The following is an 18,601-nucleotide window of genomic DNA, read 5'->3' on the forward strand; positions in this document are numbered from 1 at the left end:
TGTGGTTATTAGTTTACGCAGATTGTGTTTGTCTATTGTTGTGACTTACATGAAGATCAGACCACATTTTCTGAGTAATTAATACAGAAAAAACAGATAATTGCAAAGGATTCACAAACTTTTTCTTACAATTGTACATTGAAGAATGTATGCTTCCCACATCGGCCTCATTAGCCACTTAGTTTTCTTGATTCCAAAGGATTTCTGGGGAAAGAGTTATGTTATAATAACATCATATTATGAAAACCTACTCTTCTGTGATTAGTCTTTGACAGTTTACTGGGATTGTGGAGGGCACTGGCAGTCCAGTTTTCTGGATTCTGAAATGACTTATGAGCAGTAAGGATGATCAACACTTCCACCTAATAAACCCAACTCTCCACATCCACCACCACATTCTTATTTCCTGTCAGTCACCTTACCAAGAGTCACTTTATGGGCTTACAGTCAGCACATACAAGCTGCTTTATCTTATTGGGTTCCTTATCTTGTGTTCTTTTTGTGCAGAAATCAGATCAGGAGTAACACTAAGTCTGTTCTCCTTTAGATAGATAGATAGATACTTTATTCATCCCCAAGGGGAAATTCAATGTTCCTCCAGTATGATATCACATAAACACAAGACAGACCAAGACTAACTGACCAAAAAAAAAAAACAACACATAATTATAACATACAGTTACAACAGTGCAAAGCAATACCATAATTTGATAAGAGCAGACCATCGTGTGTACTGAAAATGACAATAAACAATTTTGAACTGAATTAAGTTCTTGAAGACAAAGTGAGATGTGCTGCAGATAAGGCAAGTGCTTGACCAAGCAAATGGAGCAGGTTGCTTGGAAAGTGGTGAACCCCTGCTGCCATTCACATGAAGCTTTAGTTTGTTCTTAAAGTAGAACTGAGATTCTCTGTGCCAACCAATGTTTCCCCTCCACTTCAAATGGTGGAGGAAGAGGGATTTCCAAAAGTTAAAAAGGATCCAGCACTTTTTCATAGAAGACGTTGAAAACACTTTTGAACCTTTTCCTCAATGCACCTAGTATTTTACCCTCCTGACAGAGCTCAAGAATGTATTCTAGGCAAGCAGATGACACAACCTGCAAAAAGAATGACTGGGTGCAATGCCAGAGATGTTGGTCTAACTTGCTCATTTGGCAATGGATTAAAGATTTTGTGGAAGCAGTGTTGGTGGTGCCTCTCCAATACTCTCAGGAGATCTTCTCTAAGTAGTCCAAGACTCAGTAGCATATAGAAAGAAGGGCAAGAATTACAGGTGACATAAAGTTAAAGATGACAGACAATTTCAATATCAATGTTAATCTTCATTGACAGGTTGGTTCCAAGATATGGGAAATGGTCCACAAAGAAATTGGATTCATCTTGATTCTGAAGTGGAGGTGATGAGAACTGAACCAACTCATTACATCAGTCAATTATCTCCATTCCAACAGGAAACCTGAGCGATTCTGAGAAATTCCAATATCTTTTAAGCAAGTGGCATCCAAACATTTGAATTAGAGTCAGAAAAATGTCACTTGGTATCTCAAGAACACAGCACTATTTCATAAGCTTGGCTAATCTGATTGCATTCTCAACTCCACAGTTATGCTCATATGCAGTGACCTTTCACCAATACAGGACAGTACAGGCCTTACAGCCCACAATGTTGTGTTGGCCTATATAAACCTACTCCCCATTCAATGTAACCCTTCCCTCCTACAGAATAATCATACATTTTTCATACATCCAAAGATTTTTAAGTATCTATCTTTAAAACATAATCATATTGCTTCCACCATTATTTATGGGAGAAATTTCCAAAGACTTACAACCCAAAAAAAACTGTACGTCTGCTTTCTTAAGTTTACTTTTAAACAGTGATCCTGAGTTCTAGATTCTCCCGCAAATAAAACATCTTGTCCACATCTGCTGTGAGCATCTTCCAGGTTCGCAAGTTTCATCTCCCTCTTCTAATCTCCAGTGGGTTCATGCTGTGAACATATTTATATACTACTACTCATCCATGGCATCTCCACGATGACATGTGTAATGGGCACAGGAAACTTTGATGCAAGTTGATGTACAGTAAGTAAACTATACTGTTGCATCACATTACAGTGGCAGGGATTGCATACTATTACTTCGCATAAGGTGAAGCTTAACAGCATTATTGGCAGTGATGCTTCACTCACCAATGAGCTCAGCACCTATTATGCACACTTCGAAAGGGAGAATAACACTACATCTGCGTGAATGTCCACATCATCTGGCAACCCTGTGATCTCTATCTAAGAGGCCATTGTCAGAACACCACCAAGTAGCCCAATGGTGTACCTGGCAAGATACTGAAAACCAATGCTGACCAACTGGCTGGAGTGTTCAAGGACATCTTCAACTCTCACTGATGCAATCGGAGGTTTCCACCTGCTTCAAATGAACATCAATCACAAACAAGAGGAAACCTGCAGATGCTGCAAATTAAAGCAAAACACACAACCATACCAGTGCCCAACAGATGAGCTGTCTCAATAACCATCTTCTGGTCGTGTTCACATCTCCTGCAATGAAGTGCTTTTAGAAGCTGGTTATGGTTAGAATTAACTCTGCCTGAGGAAGAGCCTGAAACAACTGCAATTTGCTTACCACCAACCACTAGAAGTCTACAGCAGACACAATCTCACTGGCTCGCCTCTTGGCTTTAATGCACCCGGACAACAGCAATACATACAGAAGGCTGCTGTATATTGATTACATTTTAGCATTTAATATCATCATGCCCTGAGTACTAATCAATAAGCTTCAAAACATGTGCTTCTGCATACCCCTCTGCAAATGGATCCTTAACCTCCTCATTGTGAGACCACAGTGTAGGTTGATAACATCTCCTTCTTGCTGACAATAAACACAGGCACACCTCAAGAATGCATGCTCTACTCTCTCTACATTTGAGAGAGTAGTCCTACAGCCACAAACGGCATCTACTACCATATCACAGGCTTTTTTTTTGTTTCCTATTTCTTTTCCCCTACAGTTTAAAATGTACTTTAACATTTCTGTTTCTGAAGAATGTTGAATGACTTTAAATTTTATTAAGGGTTTTCTTTGATCAGTTCCTGTCCTACCTGCTATTTTCTTCCCCAGCTTTCTCATAAAATTTGTATTCCCCCCCCCAGCCATAAAGCTATTATTATAGAACTCTCAGGCAATATGTTCTAAATCCTAAGTATTCTTGTACCACCTCTAGTTCTTCTTCCCAACCATCTTAAATAGGTTATTGCTATTCTTCAGCCATTTGATAGTTTCTCTTTACTGTAACTAAACCCAGTAATTTTAATCACTTCTGTCAACCTCCTCCCAGCCTCCTCTAGTTTCACAGAGAACAACCACAGCTTATCTATGCTGCAAGGGTGGAGGGTAGGAAGGATGTAATGGTAATTTGAAAAAGAACAGCCAGTCATGCATATCCCTCGCATACAGGTGTAGGGTGGATACAAAAATAGATCACATAGTAAAAGCTATTTGATATACTGTACTGAATGTATTCAAGCTGAGTCTCCAAATAACTGACATTCACTCTCGTGTTGGTGAAAACAATCAACCCTTCAAATTATCTTTTGATCAAGTTCAAGTGTTCTCATAATTGGAGTTCTACTCGTTTCAACAAATCCATTGCAAATCAAAATTTAATTCAAAATTGCTTGATAAACCACACCATAATTAAAATAATTCCAAAACAAAACAAACTACCTGTCATGCAGATTGTATTACATACCTGAAAATAGTTTCACATTTTCTATTAACAGGAACTAATTCACTTTAAAGACTGTGTAGTCTTCTCGTGAACTGGAGTGCCAGCCAAGATTTTTGTGCCTCAAACACACAAATTGGACTTCAACCTACAAGCTTCCGACTTAAACAACTCTGCCCCCCGTCCCCAAATCCCAGATGACACACCTATGCCACGTGTGGGGAAAAAAACTGAACCTACTTCCAGATTGCAAAACAAAATAGAATATAAAGGTGAAGTATTTTGCTTCCTTCTCTTTTTATTTCATGGCTCGCTATCCTGCATTGATTTTATTCTTTGATTAGATGAGTACATTTCCTTCACAACCCTAATTGGAGAAATATCATAGTTCTCAATACTTCAAAAGCATAGAAATTAAACATTTTCTGTAACGGCAGGGGAGCAGGATTTCTTGTGTTGACTGGGTGAATTTTTAACATAGGTGCCCTTTGAAACTAAACAGAACCTTTCGCACAACCCACAGCTGCCTCTTCGAGTCAAAACTATGCACCAACCCCAACCAGTGAACGCAACCTAACTTGCTGAACGCACCACTAGGCCCCGCCTTCCCCACATCTGATTGGCAGACTAGCATGGGCTAAGGTTTCGGATTGACTGCCCAGGGTGGTCAATCGCCCGACGTCATGGCACTGACCGGGTTAGGTTGGCCTCGACTCCGCCTACCTGTTGGAGCCGCAATTCGTCCGCTTTCCACTTCGGCCCCGAAACAACAAGGGATGGGAGTGAAGTACCTCAGGTCGGAAAACAGCATCAACTCGGCGCTCAGCGTCCGCATTCAAATCCATCCCAACGCGGCCACGAAAGGGCGAGGCAAAGTCACCATATTTGGGGGAGGGGGGACCCACTGCGTTACTCTCACGGCTACTGTCCCCAATTAACTTTTTATGCCAGCGACTTGCGTACAAGCGCCGCCCGACGGAAGGCCGTGACGCAATCGCGCTGGACGTCAGCCATTCGTGGAAGTGACGTAAAGGCCTCCGCCTCATCAGAAATCTGCCGCTGTGAGAATAAATGGGCAAGTGAGTCAGTTCAGGAAAATCAAGAGAGGCGTTAGACAATCTCCCCCGATTTGTTTAATGTGCACAGTGAAACAATATTACACAAAAAAGAGACATCTTGGGTATCAAAGTTGGCGGTGAACTCATCAATAATTTCAGATTTGCGATATGACACTGTTAATCGCAAGTACGGAGGAAGAACTACAAAACTTGATATACAGTAGTTGGTGAAGAAAGTGCAAAGATCTATTAATTGCAAAAAGACAGAATGTATGGTGATATCCAAAAAGAAGGAGAATCCTATCTGGAGGCTGAGAATAAACGGGGAAGACATAAAACAAGTACAGAACTTTTGCTACTTCGGAAGCTGGGTGACATCAGATGGTAGGTGTGACATGGACATCAAAAGCAGAATAGGGATGGCAAAAGACACCTTTACGAGAATGAAGAGTATACTGACCAATACTAAACTAGGCATGACAACCCGCCTCAGAGCACTGAAATGTTATGTTTCTCCAGTTATGTTACATGGCTCAGAATGTTGGACAATATCTAGTAACGTGAGGAAACGAATTGAAGCAGCAGAAATGCAGTTTTTGTGGAGGATGCAAAGAATATCATGGACAAAACAAATATCTAATGAGGATATCATAAACAGCAAGCACAAAAAGAGAAATAATGTATGAGGTCATGAAAAGGCAACGTGACTTCATTGGACATGTGATTAGGAAAGAGGACTTAGAAAATATGGTAATTATGGGAAAGATCGAAGGGAAGAAAGCAAGAGGAAGGCAAAGACAAATGATGATGGAGACAGCAGCCAGAGAACTGAAAATGAATATCAATGAATTGATCCTCTTGACCCAAAACAGGAGTGTGTGGGCCATGGCAGACAAAGCTCAAACTGGGCAAGGCACCTGATGATGATGATGACGTAAAGGCCAGTCGTTTGCCCCGGAAGGGGGGGGGGGTGGGTGTCAAGTGATTTGAGTGCGGGCTGTCCTATCACTTTCAATGGTGTTCAAGTCCAGGATGCGACTTAGAATTGGGCATACTGTTTCTTATGTCCTGTTGTAAAACATCTTTCTGGGTTTTTATGAAACAGTGATTACAGTGTGAAGCATACAAGGTTCAATTACATCAAAAACACGAGAAAATCTGCAGATGCTGGAAGTCCAAAGCAAAATACACAAAATGCTGGAGGAACTCAACAGGTCAGGCAGCATCAATTGAAATGAATAAACAGTCGATGTTTCGGGTCGAGATGCTTCATCTGGATTGGAAAAAGGGATGAGATATCAAAGCAAGAAGGTGGGGGATGGGAGGAAGAAGTGGAAGGTAGTGGGTGATGGGCGAAACCATGGGAGGGGTGAACTAAAGAGTTGGGAAGTTGATGAGTGAAAGAGATAAAGGGCTGGAGGAGGGGAAATCTGATAGGAGAGGGTAGAAGACTGTGAGAGAAAGGGAAGGAGGAGCACCAGAGGGAGATGATGGGCAGGTAACGTAGACTTCATTACAATCTTTGGTGGTTGATAGTTTTCATTTAAAATTTTTAAATTATGAGAGTGACTTATTTAATTCACAGTATCCTCTTTCAATACATATAGGAGGTTTTGGGGTAATTTAGCTTTCATTTGAAAGAAGTAGTAAAGATTTTTTCCTCCAGCTCTACACCAGCCTTGTCCAGTTGGTGGTGGTGTAGCTTTTCGCAAATAAAACAGTATGAGGTGTCCTAAGTTTAAGAAAAACTGTAACAACTCATTTATTGTAATCCAAACACTGAACACAGAGAATGTAACTGTACTTCACGTAATCACACAGACCAGCTTCTTAAAGTGAACCGAACTCAATAAACTTTTAAGTTGGACTGCCAACTACTTTAACATGTCTGAAGAAAAACTCCAGGATGCATCATGTTGTCTAACACTGAGAAAGTACTACAGTGTTTTTCAGTTACAGAACGGAAACTGACTAAGATGTCTATCCAAGCTAGTCCCATTTGTTCACTTTTGGCTGATAATCTCTCTAAACCTTTAAACCTATGTACCTATCCATTATCTTTTAGATTTTGTTAATGTGCCTGCTTCAAGCACTTCCTCTGGCAGTTCATTTCATACAGCTACTATCTTACTATCTTATGTGTAAGAAAAATTGCCCTTCAAGTTCCTATTAAATCTTCTCCCTCTCATCTTATACCCACTAGTTCTTATTCTCCAAACCTGGGAAAAACGTACTGAGTGCATTCATTGTATCAAGCCCTTATGATTTTATACACTTCCACAAGATCACCTCTCAGCTTCCTTCCTTCAAGGGAATTAAGTCCTAGTCTGTACAGCCTCTCCCTATAACTCAGTCCCTTGAATCCTGGCAACATCATTGTAAATCTTTTCTGGACTCTTTTCAGTTGAATAATAATAGATTGCAGGGTGTCCAATACTGTACACAATACTCTTAAGTGCAGCCCCATATCATCTTGTAAAACTGTAACATAGCATCCCTGCTTCTATGCTCAAAGCCTTGACTGAGGATGGTCAGCATACTTTGGCCTCATCTGTCCTCTCAAATGTTTATGAAAGTTTCCATGGACACCATTTCAAAGCAGAAAATTGTTTATACCCTTATTCACCACATTTTATAGATTTGAGTTCGTTGCTAAGATCTGCTCAGGTATGCTGACTTCAAGTGAGTGAGAATAAAGGGGTCTGTTTTGCTGTCCAGAAGAAGGGTCTCGGCCTGAAACGTCGACTGTCTATTCATTTCCATAGATGCTGCCTGACCGGTTGAATTCCTCCAGCATTCTGTTTGTGTTTGGATTTTCAGTATCTGCAGATTTCTTGTTTTTTTTTTGCTGTTATGGTTTTGTGCAACTGCTTGCTGTGTTCTGTGTTTTTCCGCCGAGCATACTTATTATGTTGATGCTAGTATGTGTGGAGAGACTTGCAGGCTGCCCCCTCCCCCGGCACATCCTCAGGGTGTGCTGGTTGTTAGTGCAAACGACACATTTCACTGTATGTTTCATGACACGTGTTCATGAAACATTGTCACCTCAGTTTCAAAATGGTTATCTCCTTCCATTCAAATTACCTCATTCTTGCCCATCTCTGAAACCACCATCATAAGAAGAGAGGGATAGGAAAAGCTTACTCATCATCTGAGTTTCAAGTTTCTGAGTCATAAACTTACTGTCCTCCTAAAATAATGTTTCCCTGTAAGTTCACATCATGAAAATTCAAATTATATTCTCTTATCACTATTTTTCAAGCCTGGCTTCTGTAACCTCTTGCAAAAATTACATGTTTGGTAAAGGTACACTATACATTCAATTAATTGTTCTATTAAATGTGGCTTTTGTATTAACTGCACAGGATAGAACCATAGCAATACTCGGACAGAGAAAGAAGCATTTTGGCCCATTGTGTCCGTTCAGTCGTTCATTATCTGCCACGTCATATGATGTGGGTGATCATGGTCTTTCCATGACCATGATTGTTCTTGGCAAATCTTTCTACAGAAGTGGTTTGCCATTGCCTTCTTCTGGATGGTGTCTTTACAAGGCGATGATACTCTTCATGGACTGTCTACCTGCCGTCAGTGGTCGCATAACACTGACTCGTACAACCATCCACCAGCTGCTCCCATGGCTTCACGTGACCCTGTTCGGAGGGCTGAGCAGGGGCTACACCTTGCCCAAGGGTGACCTGCATACTAGTGGAGGAAGGAACGCCTTTCTCCTCCTCTTGTAGAAGCATATCTCCATTGGTTGAGAAAGACCTGATAAGCCTAACCTCACTTTACTATACTATATCTGTTGCTGAACAGATCACAATACAGAACCAAGTACTGTTAAACAAATGGGAGTTCTGTCTTTACAACCATTTCAGACGTGACGTCCAGGTCCCCTATTATCATCTGAGTTAAAAAAAAAATCCTCGTTTCCCTTTGAATCTTTCAACCAAATAATTTATACCTATTTCTTTTATTTTGTATGGGGTGTTCAGGGAGGAAGGCATTTCTGGTGAAGTGGTTTGTTGTGTCATTCTGGGGCAGGTCATTCACTTTTGCTCTCTCAATGAGGGTAGCAGGCAGGCCTCATACCCCAGTGAGATATCAGCAAGCCTATCCCAGCATATGAAGACAAAGAAGGTGCAAAAGTGGCTATATTTCGTCAGGAGTTTGAGGAGGTTTGGTATGTTGCCAAAGACTTTAAGATGTACTGAGGAGAGCATTCTAACTGGTTGCTTCACTGTCTGTTATGAAGGGACCACTGTACAGGATTGGATAAAGCTGCAGAAATTTGCAAAGTCAGCCACTTCCATCGTGGGCACATAGAGGACTTCTTCAAAAGGCGATACCTCAAAAAGGCAACAGCTGTCAATAAGGACACACATCAAGCAGGACATGCCCTCTTTTCATTGATACCATGTATATTTTTTGTTGCAATTTAGTTTTTAAAATATTATATATTGCCACAAAACAACAAATTTCATGACATATGCCAGTGATATTAAACCTGATTCTGCTCATAAAGCTTTGAATTTTCTTTCCAAAACTGCTTGATGTGAGACAATAGAAATCAGTGTTGAGATAGAGAGAACATGTTACAGCAACAGAAAAATAAACTAATTTTTGTCAAGATACTGCACTCTTAGCTCTGCAATTCAAGAGTTCTTTGTGAATAAGATTGTAAAGGCAAAAGAAGAGATAGCATTCAAGTTTCAAAGGAATACAATTTAAGACCTGTAGATGCTAGAAATGAATAATAAAAGCAGAAATGTTGGAAATACTCAGAAGGTCAAGGAGTTTCTGTAAGAAGTGAAATATTTCAGGTTGAAGACGCTTCTCAAAACTGAGTTCAAGTTCATTGTCATTCAACCGTACACGTGTATACTGTTAAAAGAGATAAGAATAGAGTAGATAAAATAAGATATCCTATGTACAGGGAGGATGGGGGCTATTCTCTCCAATAGGGTGAACATTTTGTGACCATGGAGATAAACAGTAAGCAAGGTTATCTGGTCAATTTGTAAATGGGAGCTGTTAGCAAGAATGAGAACATAGACATAAGATGTTGAAATCTGGAGCAACAATTTGCTGGATTGAACAACATCTGTAGAGAGGGAAAGCAATTGTCAACATTTTGGGTTTAGCACTGAATCCAGCCAAAAGAGTATGGGAATTAGGAAATACAGAGCACAAGGTGTGTCCAGCAGGTCAGACAGGACTTGTCCTCTTCACTCAGAGGGTAAAATAATCAATAATAAGCTGTGAAAATCTTTGAGGTATGGTTGGTACTGTTATGAATGTGCAGCAACTCTGAGGGGCCAAAGGGTACAAAGTAGCCCCCTCCTTTCTGAGAATTGCCAGATCGCTATTAATTCGGGTCGGGGACCCAGGAAATGAGAGAGAGACGTCCAGAATACACAAGGTTTGGAATATGTCCTGGCCTCAGCGAAACAGAGCCACTGATACGGCCATTGTCTCTTGGAGACGGAATTGTGTATTGAGTATTGTACTATTCATTGAAACCCCTCAGGACACAACCAGAGTGGGCTGGTTGAGGGATTGCATCATCCCAACCTGATTGACATCTGAGACCCTGTGAGTAAGGATAAAAGAGGGTCTGGGGAACAACCCCTTCAGACGCACCAGGAGAAACGCTGGAAATCCAGTGACAGCGTTTACTAGCGACAGCCGGTGGGGGGCTCGTGTGCGTCCTCCCTTGCCTGGGTTGGCGGGCTCACCACAGAAGAACGGCTTAGCTAAAGAAGAGGCCACAACTGAACGGCCACACCAACGGGACTCCTGATGGATCGAAATCATAAAAGGAAAATCGGCAAGTTTTTCTCCCAAAACTCTCTCTCTCTCCAACCATTGCAACCCAGCGGTCCCCAAAGGCTGCAGCCTGCATGAACTGAGTGAACTTTATATTTCCATCGGACAATACATTATCCCCTAGACAACGATAGAGCTTATTTCTTATTGATTATTATTATACCCGCACTTTTAGATTTAGTATTGATGATGTCTATTGTCTGTATATTTGCATTGATATTATTTTTGTGTATTTTTACTAATAAATACTGTTAAAAATAGTATCATCAGACTTCAACGGACCTCTCTATCTTTGCTGGTAAGTGACCTAGTTACGGGGTTCGTAACAACGTGGGGCCTCGTCTCGAGATTTGATACCAAATTGGAGGGCCAGTAAATCGGGCTTTTAAGTCCAAACTTGGATCTGGTTGCGCGGGTAACCAGACGGGAAACCAGCAAAGATGGACGTAGATGAATTCATAGAAAACCCAACTCTGGAGGCGCTAGAGGCCGCCACAAAGTCAGACTTGATAAATATTGTGAAAGGACTAAATCTCGCAGAGGTGAGGTTGTTGATGAAAAAGCGGGAGGTGCGGGGGGCCATAACTCAGTACTATGTTGTGAAGAATGTGTTTTCGGCTGAGGTATTGGAAAATATCCCTGAAAAGGCACCAGCTAGTGGGACGGCTCAGAGTTGGAGAAATTAAGGTTGGAACATGAAATTAAGTTAAAACAGCTGGAAGCAGCTGAAAAGGAGCAGGGAAGAGCTGAGAACCAAAGGGAGAAGGAGAAACAGAAGCAACATGACTTGGACATGGAGAAGTTAAGGCAAGAGCAAAGAGCTCAAGGGCCAGACCGAGAGGAAAGGGGAACAACCCCTTTAGATGCACCAGGAGAAACGCTAGAAATCCCGTGACAGCGTTTAATAGCGACAGCCAGTGGGGGCCCGTGTGCGTCCTCCCTTGCCAGGGTTGGCGGGCTCATCACGGAAGAACGGCTTAGCTAAAGGAGAGGCCACGAGTGAACGGCCACACCAACGGGACTCCTGATGGATTGAAATCATAAAAGGAAAGCTGGCAAGTTTTTCTCCCAAAACTCTCTCTCTCTCCAACCATTGCAACCCAGCGATCCCCAAAGGCTGCAGCCTGCATGAACTGAGTGAACTTTATATATCCATCGGACAATATATTATCCCCTAGACAACGATAGAGCTTATTTCTTATTGATTCTTATACCCGCACTTTTAGATTTAGTATTGACGACGTCTATTATCTGTATATTTGCATTGCTATTACTTTTGTGTATTTTTACTAATAAATACTGTTAAAAATAGTATCATCAGACTTCAACGGACCTCTCTATCTTTGCTGGTAAGTGACCCAGTTATGGGGTTCGTAACAGTACAGAGAGAAACCAAGTTACCTGAAGTTGTAGAGTTAAGTAGCAAGTCCACAAGGCTGTGCAGTGCCGAGACAGAAACTGAGGAGCTATTCCTCAGATTTGCTTTCAGCCTCATTGTAGGCCAGAGAAGGAATAGGGCAGATATCTATTCAGAAATTGCACATCAAAAATAATCCCTTTTAGGATATTCAGAAAGGTAATCAAACATTTCTTCCCCTATGAGTCTTGCACACCTGAACCATATAGGCATGAGTATGTTTGATACCTTACCTCTCAAAGTCCATCACTACCTCCCCATTGTGAGAGGTAGAAACGGGTAAGGTTGGCCAACCGGGCTCTAGTGAAGCTGTACAGGCCAGTACCCTGTACACTGGATACAATGGATTACAGAAACATTGATGAATTTCAACCATACAATCGACTTTGTGAGAAGATGCTCATTGATTGAGCATATGATGCACCGCAGGGCAAATCACCAGTGTTCTGCACAGCTGAAAACTCTTCTGTCACCAAAGTCCATGTCTACCTTGGGTATCTGGAATGTGAGAACCATTCTCAAGGGGAGAATCAAAAGGTACAAACTGTCTATTCATGGACATCATCTGGAGAAACTCGATTGATGAACGGGGTAAGTATAATCTACTCAAGCCATCAGAACAATGTGCACCACTGGCAGAGGGCGTAGCCTTCATGTTGACACCAGAAGCATGTAGAGCCATGACTGCATTGAACGCCCTCAGTTCCAGAATCATCAGTGCTAACCAAGCACAAGAAGATAAGTGAGTTGAGGAGAGACATTGAGGTCAAAATTAGACAATGGGGACATTCCTGGTCCATCTTCAAGAAACCTCTTCAGAACAGAGGAGGATGGAGATAGGAGTCATTGATGGCCAATGCTCCACTGGGAGCTAAGGGCCCAAGAAGAAGTTTGATACTTTCAGAACCCTATGCTTCTCAAATGTCTTCACAATCAATGAAGTATTTTTAGATGTGTAATCAACATTGCATAATGGAAAGGCTCACAGGCGGCCCTTTAAAATAGCAATGACCATTGGAAATAGCTTGAGAGATATATATTGTCCTCAATGTTGCAGAAGAGAAGACCATTGACTGTCATGTCAGAATGGGAATGGGGATTGAAATTAAAATGTTTGGCTACCAGGAAATCCTGCTTTTTGTGGATGGAGTGGAAGTGATCGACAAAGCAGTCCCCCAATCTACGTCGGGTCACACCAATGCACAGGAGGCTGCATCAGGAGCACTGGAGACTGTAGACAATGCCAACAAATTTACAGGTGAAATGTTGCCTCACCTGGAAGGTCTGTTTGGGGGGTCCTGAATGAAGGTGAATTGACATTGCAGCATTCCTGTTGCTTGCAGAGGTACGTGCCAGGTGGGAATTTAGCGGTGAGGGACAGACAAGGGAATCACGGAGGGAGCATACACTGTCAATAATAGAGAGTGGGCAGTAGGTTAAAATGTATTTGATGGAAAGGTCCTATTGAAGATGGCAGAAGTTGCGGAAAATGATGTGTTGGAAAGGCTCATGGGGTGGTGGGTGAGGCATCAAGACTTAAGAAAAACTATCTTGCCTTTTGCTATCAACTCCTGAACCAATCACCATTTGCACATCTCTTTCCCAGTGGGGCTGCCATATTCTCGAACCCTTAATTCCGCTCTTCCATAATTGTATCTTTAGCATTTTTTTCTCGACCTGTTTGCACTGTTATCTTTGCAACAATGTTGCAGTGTGTTCCTGTTGTATTTACTGTTTTATTCATTTGCACCCTTATGTAAGGCTCCGATGAAGGGTTACGGTCTACTGAAAGGATAATTTTGCTCCATAGATGCTGCCAACTGAGTTCTGCAACTTTTAAATTAAGGATTAAGATTCCAATTTTCATTTCTGCTGTTGCAAATTCGTTCAATGACAGGAAGACGCTCAGGAAATTGTTTGCAACATATACGTGCACTATTAAAAACGCAAACCCAGAGTCATTCATCCTGAGTGGGTTTTTTGGGTGTATGACTGCAAATTAATCGGTCGCTGAATCTGCTACGTGGAAACACGAACTGCTCCGCGGACATCCGGCCGCCAGAACGCGCGCGCCCATCTGGGATGGCCGGACCAAACCGTCGGAGGGCAGCCCACCTGCCAATCAGATTCAAGGAGCGGCGCGAGGAGCTCCAGTTCCAGACCGCGAGCGGGGAAGCACCAACCAAATTCAAGCAGCAGCGCGAGTGGGTCGCCCAATTCTCCCTCACAGGATTGGATCCAAGCAGCCTATCGAATTGCTCGGAGGGCAGGGCATGACTCCACTCCTACCAATCAGCGCTTTCCGAGACGCCAACCCGCTAATCAGCCGTAGGCGGTCGGCGACGCAAGCGACGTAGAGACTCTCCGTCATTCAGAAGTTCGGGAGAGGCGGTTCAACGGTGCCAGTGGATCAGGAGGTGAGGCAGGAGGTCACTTCGCGGGGTAGGGAGGGTTAGGGTCTTTAAGTGATCGTCCTGTTATGGACCGATGTTCGTCCTAGTCTTCTCCCATCCTCTACTTGCGCCCACTTAGGCTGTCCACAATTCCCTCCATCTGTCCCCTATTCCCCGCGTCAACTTCGTCGAGAAATAGCCTTTCGGCTTACATCGTCCATGAGCTTGTCCCTTTGGACCATAACGTATTTTCTATCCACGTACCTGTCTTTAGAATTGTACACCTCCGGCCCACGAAGTTGTGATGAACTAAGCAAGCAATTAAACACTTAACTAAACTAATTCCTTCTGCCTAGAAATTGTCCATGTTCCCTCTCTTCTCTGAATACAGTATTCATGTGCTAAGAGCTTCTTAAACGTTTCTATCGTATTTGCCTCCAGCACAACACCTACCGCTCACTATGTTTAAAAAAAAAACTGCCCTCTCAACTTAAAAACTTCTCACGTTAACTGCATGCCCTCTATTATTGGACATCACCAACCTTGGAAAAAGTTGCTAGTTGCTCTTTCTATGCCTCCCAGTGTTACATACAGTACTGTGCAAAAGTCTTTTTATATATATAAATAGGGAGATTTTTGCACAGTACTGTAGTAATTTTATGTACTCTGTTGCACTGCACTGCTGCCACACACAAAAAAACAAATTTCATGACATGACAACCTGCTTCTGATTTGGGTCTTTATTGTGGACTGAGAGTGGAAAGGGGCAGGGAGAGAGAAATCATGGTTTGGCAAGAGTGGGAGGGAGTGGGAAGCAACGGGGAGAGATTCAGTAATGATCAATAAACCAATTGTTTGGAATCAAATGACCTTTCCTGGTGTCTCAGGGTTGGATGTGTCTGCACCTGCACCAACCTCTGCCCCAGCACTCATCTCCCACTGCCCCACACCCCACCTATGGCACTCTGCCCTTGCTATTCCCAACATCCTTTGCTCTCAAAAGATTTAGAAGCTTGCTCTCCGCTCCACGTTGACAAATGCATTACTGTGGAAGGGTCTTGGGCACCCTAACTATATATATGTATGTATATCTAAGACTTTTGCACAGTATTGTACTTCTGTCAGGTCTCCCCTTAAGTCACCATGCTCCTGACAAACCAACTCAAGTTGTCCAACCTATCCCTGTAGCACATGCCCTCCAATGCAGGCATCACTTTGGTGAACCTTTTCTGCACCCTCTGCAAAGCCTTCCTATAATTTGGTGACCATTCAAATAATGTCTTTGTATCGATCTTTACTTTTTCCATATATCCACTCCCATATGTGTGGAAAAGTTTACCCCTCCAGTTCCCCTTAATCATTTCCCCTCACCTTAAACCCTATGTCCTTTAGTGTTAGACTCCCCTAGCATGGGAAAGAGACTGCGGCCATTCACCTACCAAAGTCTGTCATGACTCTATAAGTTTTTACACGGGCACCCCCTCAGTTTCTTTCCATCTAGGGAAAGAAATCCCAGCCTTTGAAGCCTTTGCTTACAACTCAAGCACTTCAGTCCTGGTAGCATCCTTGTGAATCATGTCTGCATTAGTTTCAGCTTCCTATTGGGAGGTGATCTGAATTACTCTCTGTTCGATCAAAGCACTATCTCTGGTTCATGTTGGAACCCTTTATCTCAGCTGGGTTTATTGACCTGTGACATTAACTTTGTTCCTCTCCTCACCAGTGCTTGACCTCACAGAGTCATGCACAGGCTCTTTGGCCCATCACATCCATACTATCACATACTTATTCCCATTCCCGTAACTAAGCTCATTTCTCAGCACTTGGTGTGCCATGGTGATTCCAGTGCTGCGTGTTTTTTGTGCTATTCTCCTTTTTAGTTCTGTTGTGTGAGTTACAGCCTCCCTCACTTATCTCTGTTGTCTATGTCATCCCAGTCAAAAACTGCTTTTGTTTCCTCCCATCCTACCATTTACCCTTACCATTTGGAATTCCAACCATGCTTCCTTTGTCCTTTGGTTTTGCCTGGTTTATAGTCTTAACTGAGGCAGGTGCTTGGACTGTTTTGTCTATGCTGACTCTCCATACTTAGCATTACTACACACACATCCATATGAATCCCATTTACCAGTATTGCGTGTGCATCTTCTTACACCTTGATCATTGAAGTGCTCCTCTTGACGAAGGGTCTCGGCCTGAAACGTTGACTGCTCGTTTCAACGGATGCTGCCCGATCTGCTGAGTTCCTCCAGCTTGTTTGTACGTGTTGATTTGACCACAGCATCTGTAGTGTACTTTGTGCCTCCTTTAGAGATGCTGGACAAAGAGTGCTGGAAAGGGTCAGGCAGCATCTGTGGGGGGAAATGGATAGATGACATTTTGATTAAAACCCTTCATCTGGAGGAATAAAGAAGCAGTTGAGATAGCTAGTATAAAAAGAGGGAGTGAAGAGGCACAGCAAGAGCTTGTGGGTGATAGAGGGATCCAGGTGAGGGTGGGGGGGAAACGGTGATGTACAGATAAATGCTCTAGATATTTAAGCATTTTGAGAGTACAAGAATGGAGTAGGCTAGTTAGCCTATAAACCTGCTCTCTTTCTCTATAATATACATGTGTTGGTTGTCCATTGTTTTCCCAAAGATGACATAAACCTGTGTGAGAAGTTTTAGAGTGAAAAAGCCGTTCCACTCTAGGCCTCAAAAATCTTTGTCCAATGGTACTAAAAATTGTCACAATTGGAGACTTCCTTGGCTGCAGTGGATAGCCATGACGCCTTCTGTGCCTTGTCATGCCCTTCACTCTCCACGAAGCATTGCAGCACTGCCCTCTTGGCCGTTGGATCTTGTAGTTGATTTCATCCGCCCAGTTTGCTGGAACTGGCTTCGCATTCTGGGGTAGGTATATCCCTTTCTCACCTGGGTTGGTGGTTCCTGGCTACCCTCAGCTGGATTAGTCTGCTAAGCGCTGTACTGGGGTGTGGCCACTAATGCGTACAAACAGTTACTTGGAGTCATGGATGAGAGCTGGGTGGCAGGTGACGAGTTGCCCCTGGGCGGAGTATGACAAGCCTGCCACCAGAGGTGTCACACCTCCTTGGACACCCCAGACATCCCTCTGTATATGTATAGCATGGAATAGGCCCTTCCAGCACTTTGAGCTGTGCTGCCCAGCAACCCCCAGTTAACTCTAGCCTAATTGTGGGACTATTTACCATGACTAATTTACCTACTAACTGGTATGTTTGTGGAGTGTAGGAGGAAAACAGAGCACCCAGAGAAAACCCACACATTCCATACGGAGGACGTACAGACTCCTAACAGATGACAGTAGAATTGAACTCTGAAATCCGACAGCCCAAATTGTAATAGCATCGTGCTAAGGATTACACTAGCATGGCACTTAAATGCTAGTTTAATACTAGTGTTGACCATGACACCACCTTCCTGTTCTCTCTCTATAACCCATTTCAACCTCTACTTTGAATACACTCAATGATTCTGCCTCCCCATCCCTGTCAGGCACTTTTTGCCCCTTCTGTTAAAAAAAAGACTGAGCATCATCAGCCTTTTTAGAACCAACAGGACTGGAGTAAAGGAAATCTTCCTTGATCCTGAAGGATTATCTAAAAAGAAATTTGCTTTAATTGTCTATTCTTCCACCAAGTCATGTTTATGGTTAAAGACATGAAATCCCATTACATGTGAATATGAGAACTAGAAACAGCATGGCCAGTATGTCTAGAGGTAGAGGATTACCCACTGTTTTAATGGAGCTAGAACAGGCTCAATAGACTGTATATCTGGCTGCTGTTTCAGACGTACTTGCTCCTCACAAAACCTATTTAAAATCTTTTCATAAACACTATATTCTCCATTCACTCCAGCTTTTTATACCTGCCCATTCACCTCCTCCTTCACCTCTATTCAGTGCCCCATATAGTCCTTCCAAGTGAGGCAGCACTTCACCTGTGAATCTATTGGGGTCATCTATTTTATCCAGTGCTTCTAATGCGGCTCCTTTTAGATTGGTGAAACCTGATGTAATTGGGGGACCGCATTGTCAAGCACCTCCACTCCATCTGCAAAAAGCAGGATCTCCCGCTGGCCAACCATTTAAATTCCAATTCCTATTCCAGCATGTCAGTCCACAG

At 42.7% G+C, this 18,601-nt stretch overlaps 2 protein-coding genes and 1 long non-coding RNA gene across 11 annotated transcripts in view; 2 read left to right on the plus strand and 1 right to left on the minus strand.

Annotated features, from left to right (window-relative positions):
• The window catches only part of fbxo8 (F-box protein 8), a 73,072-nt gene extending 68,351 nt beyond the window's left edge, over positions 1-4,721 (minus strand). Inside the window, exon 1 of one of the 4 annotated variants that reach the window (XM_073048013.1) lies at positions 4,543-4,721. In XM_073048013.1, the coding sequence (XP_072904114.1) occupies positions 4,543-4,596 (54 nt within the window). In that variant the 5' untranslated portion in view covers positions 4,597-4,721. Of the gene's footprint in view, positions 1-3,775; positions 3,914-4,445 lie in introns of those variants that run through there. The other 3 variants (XM_073048012.1, XM_073048014.1, XM_073048015.1) reach the window with 3 other exon arrangements.
• A 23-nt stretch (positions 4,722-4,744) lies between these two features.
• On the plus strand, positions 4,745-9,336 carry LOC140728919 (uncharacterized). Its single transcript, XR_012099209.1, has 2 exons — positions 4,745-5,193; positions 9,068-9,336. It is a non-coding gene; the product is annotated as an uncharacterized lncRNA (long non-coding RNA).
• Positions 9,337-14,397: 5,061 nt separating this feature from the next.
• The window catches only part of cep44 (centrosomal protein 44), a 106,272-nt gene continuing 102,068 nt past the window's right edge, over positions 14,398-18,601 (plus strand). For all 6 annotated transcript variants that reach the window (XR_012099210.1, XM_073048020.1, XM_073048017.1 and 3 more), the window contains exon 1: positions 14,398-14,475. The gene's annotated coding sequence lies outside the window, so the exon portion shown is untranslated. The remainder of the gene's footprint in view (positions 14,476-18,601) is intronic.

The sequence above is a fragment of the Hemitrygon akajei genome, chromosome 6 (assembly GCF_048418815.1).
Source record: "Hemitrygon akajei chromosome 6, sHemAka1.3, whole genome shotgun sequence".
Lineage (NCBI taxonomy): Eukaryota > Metazoa > Chordata > Chondrichthyes > Myliobatiformes > Dasyatidae > Hemitrygon > Hemitrygon akajei.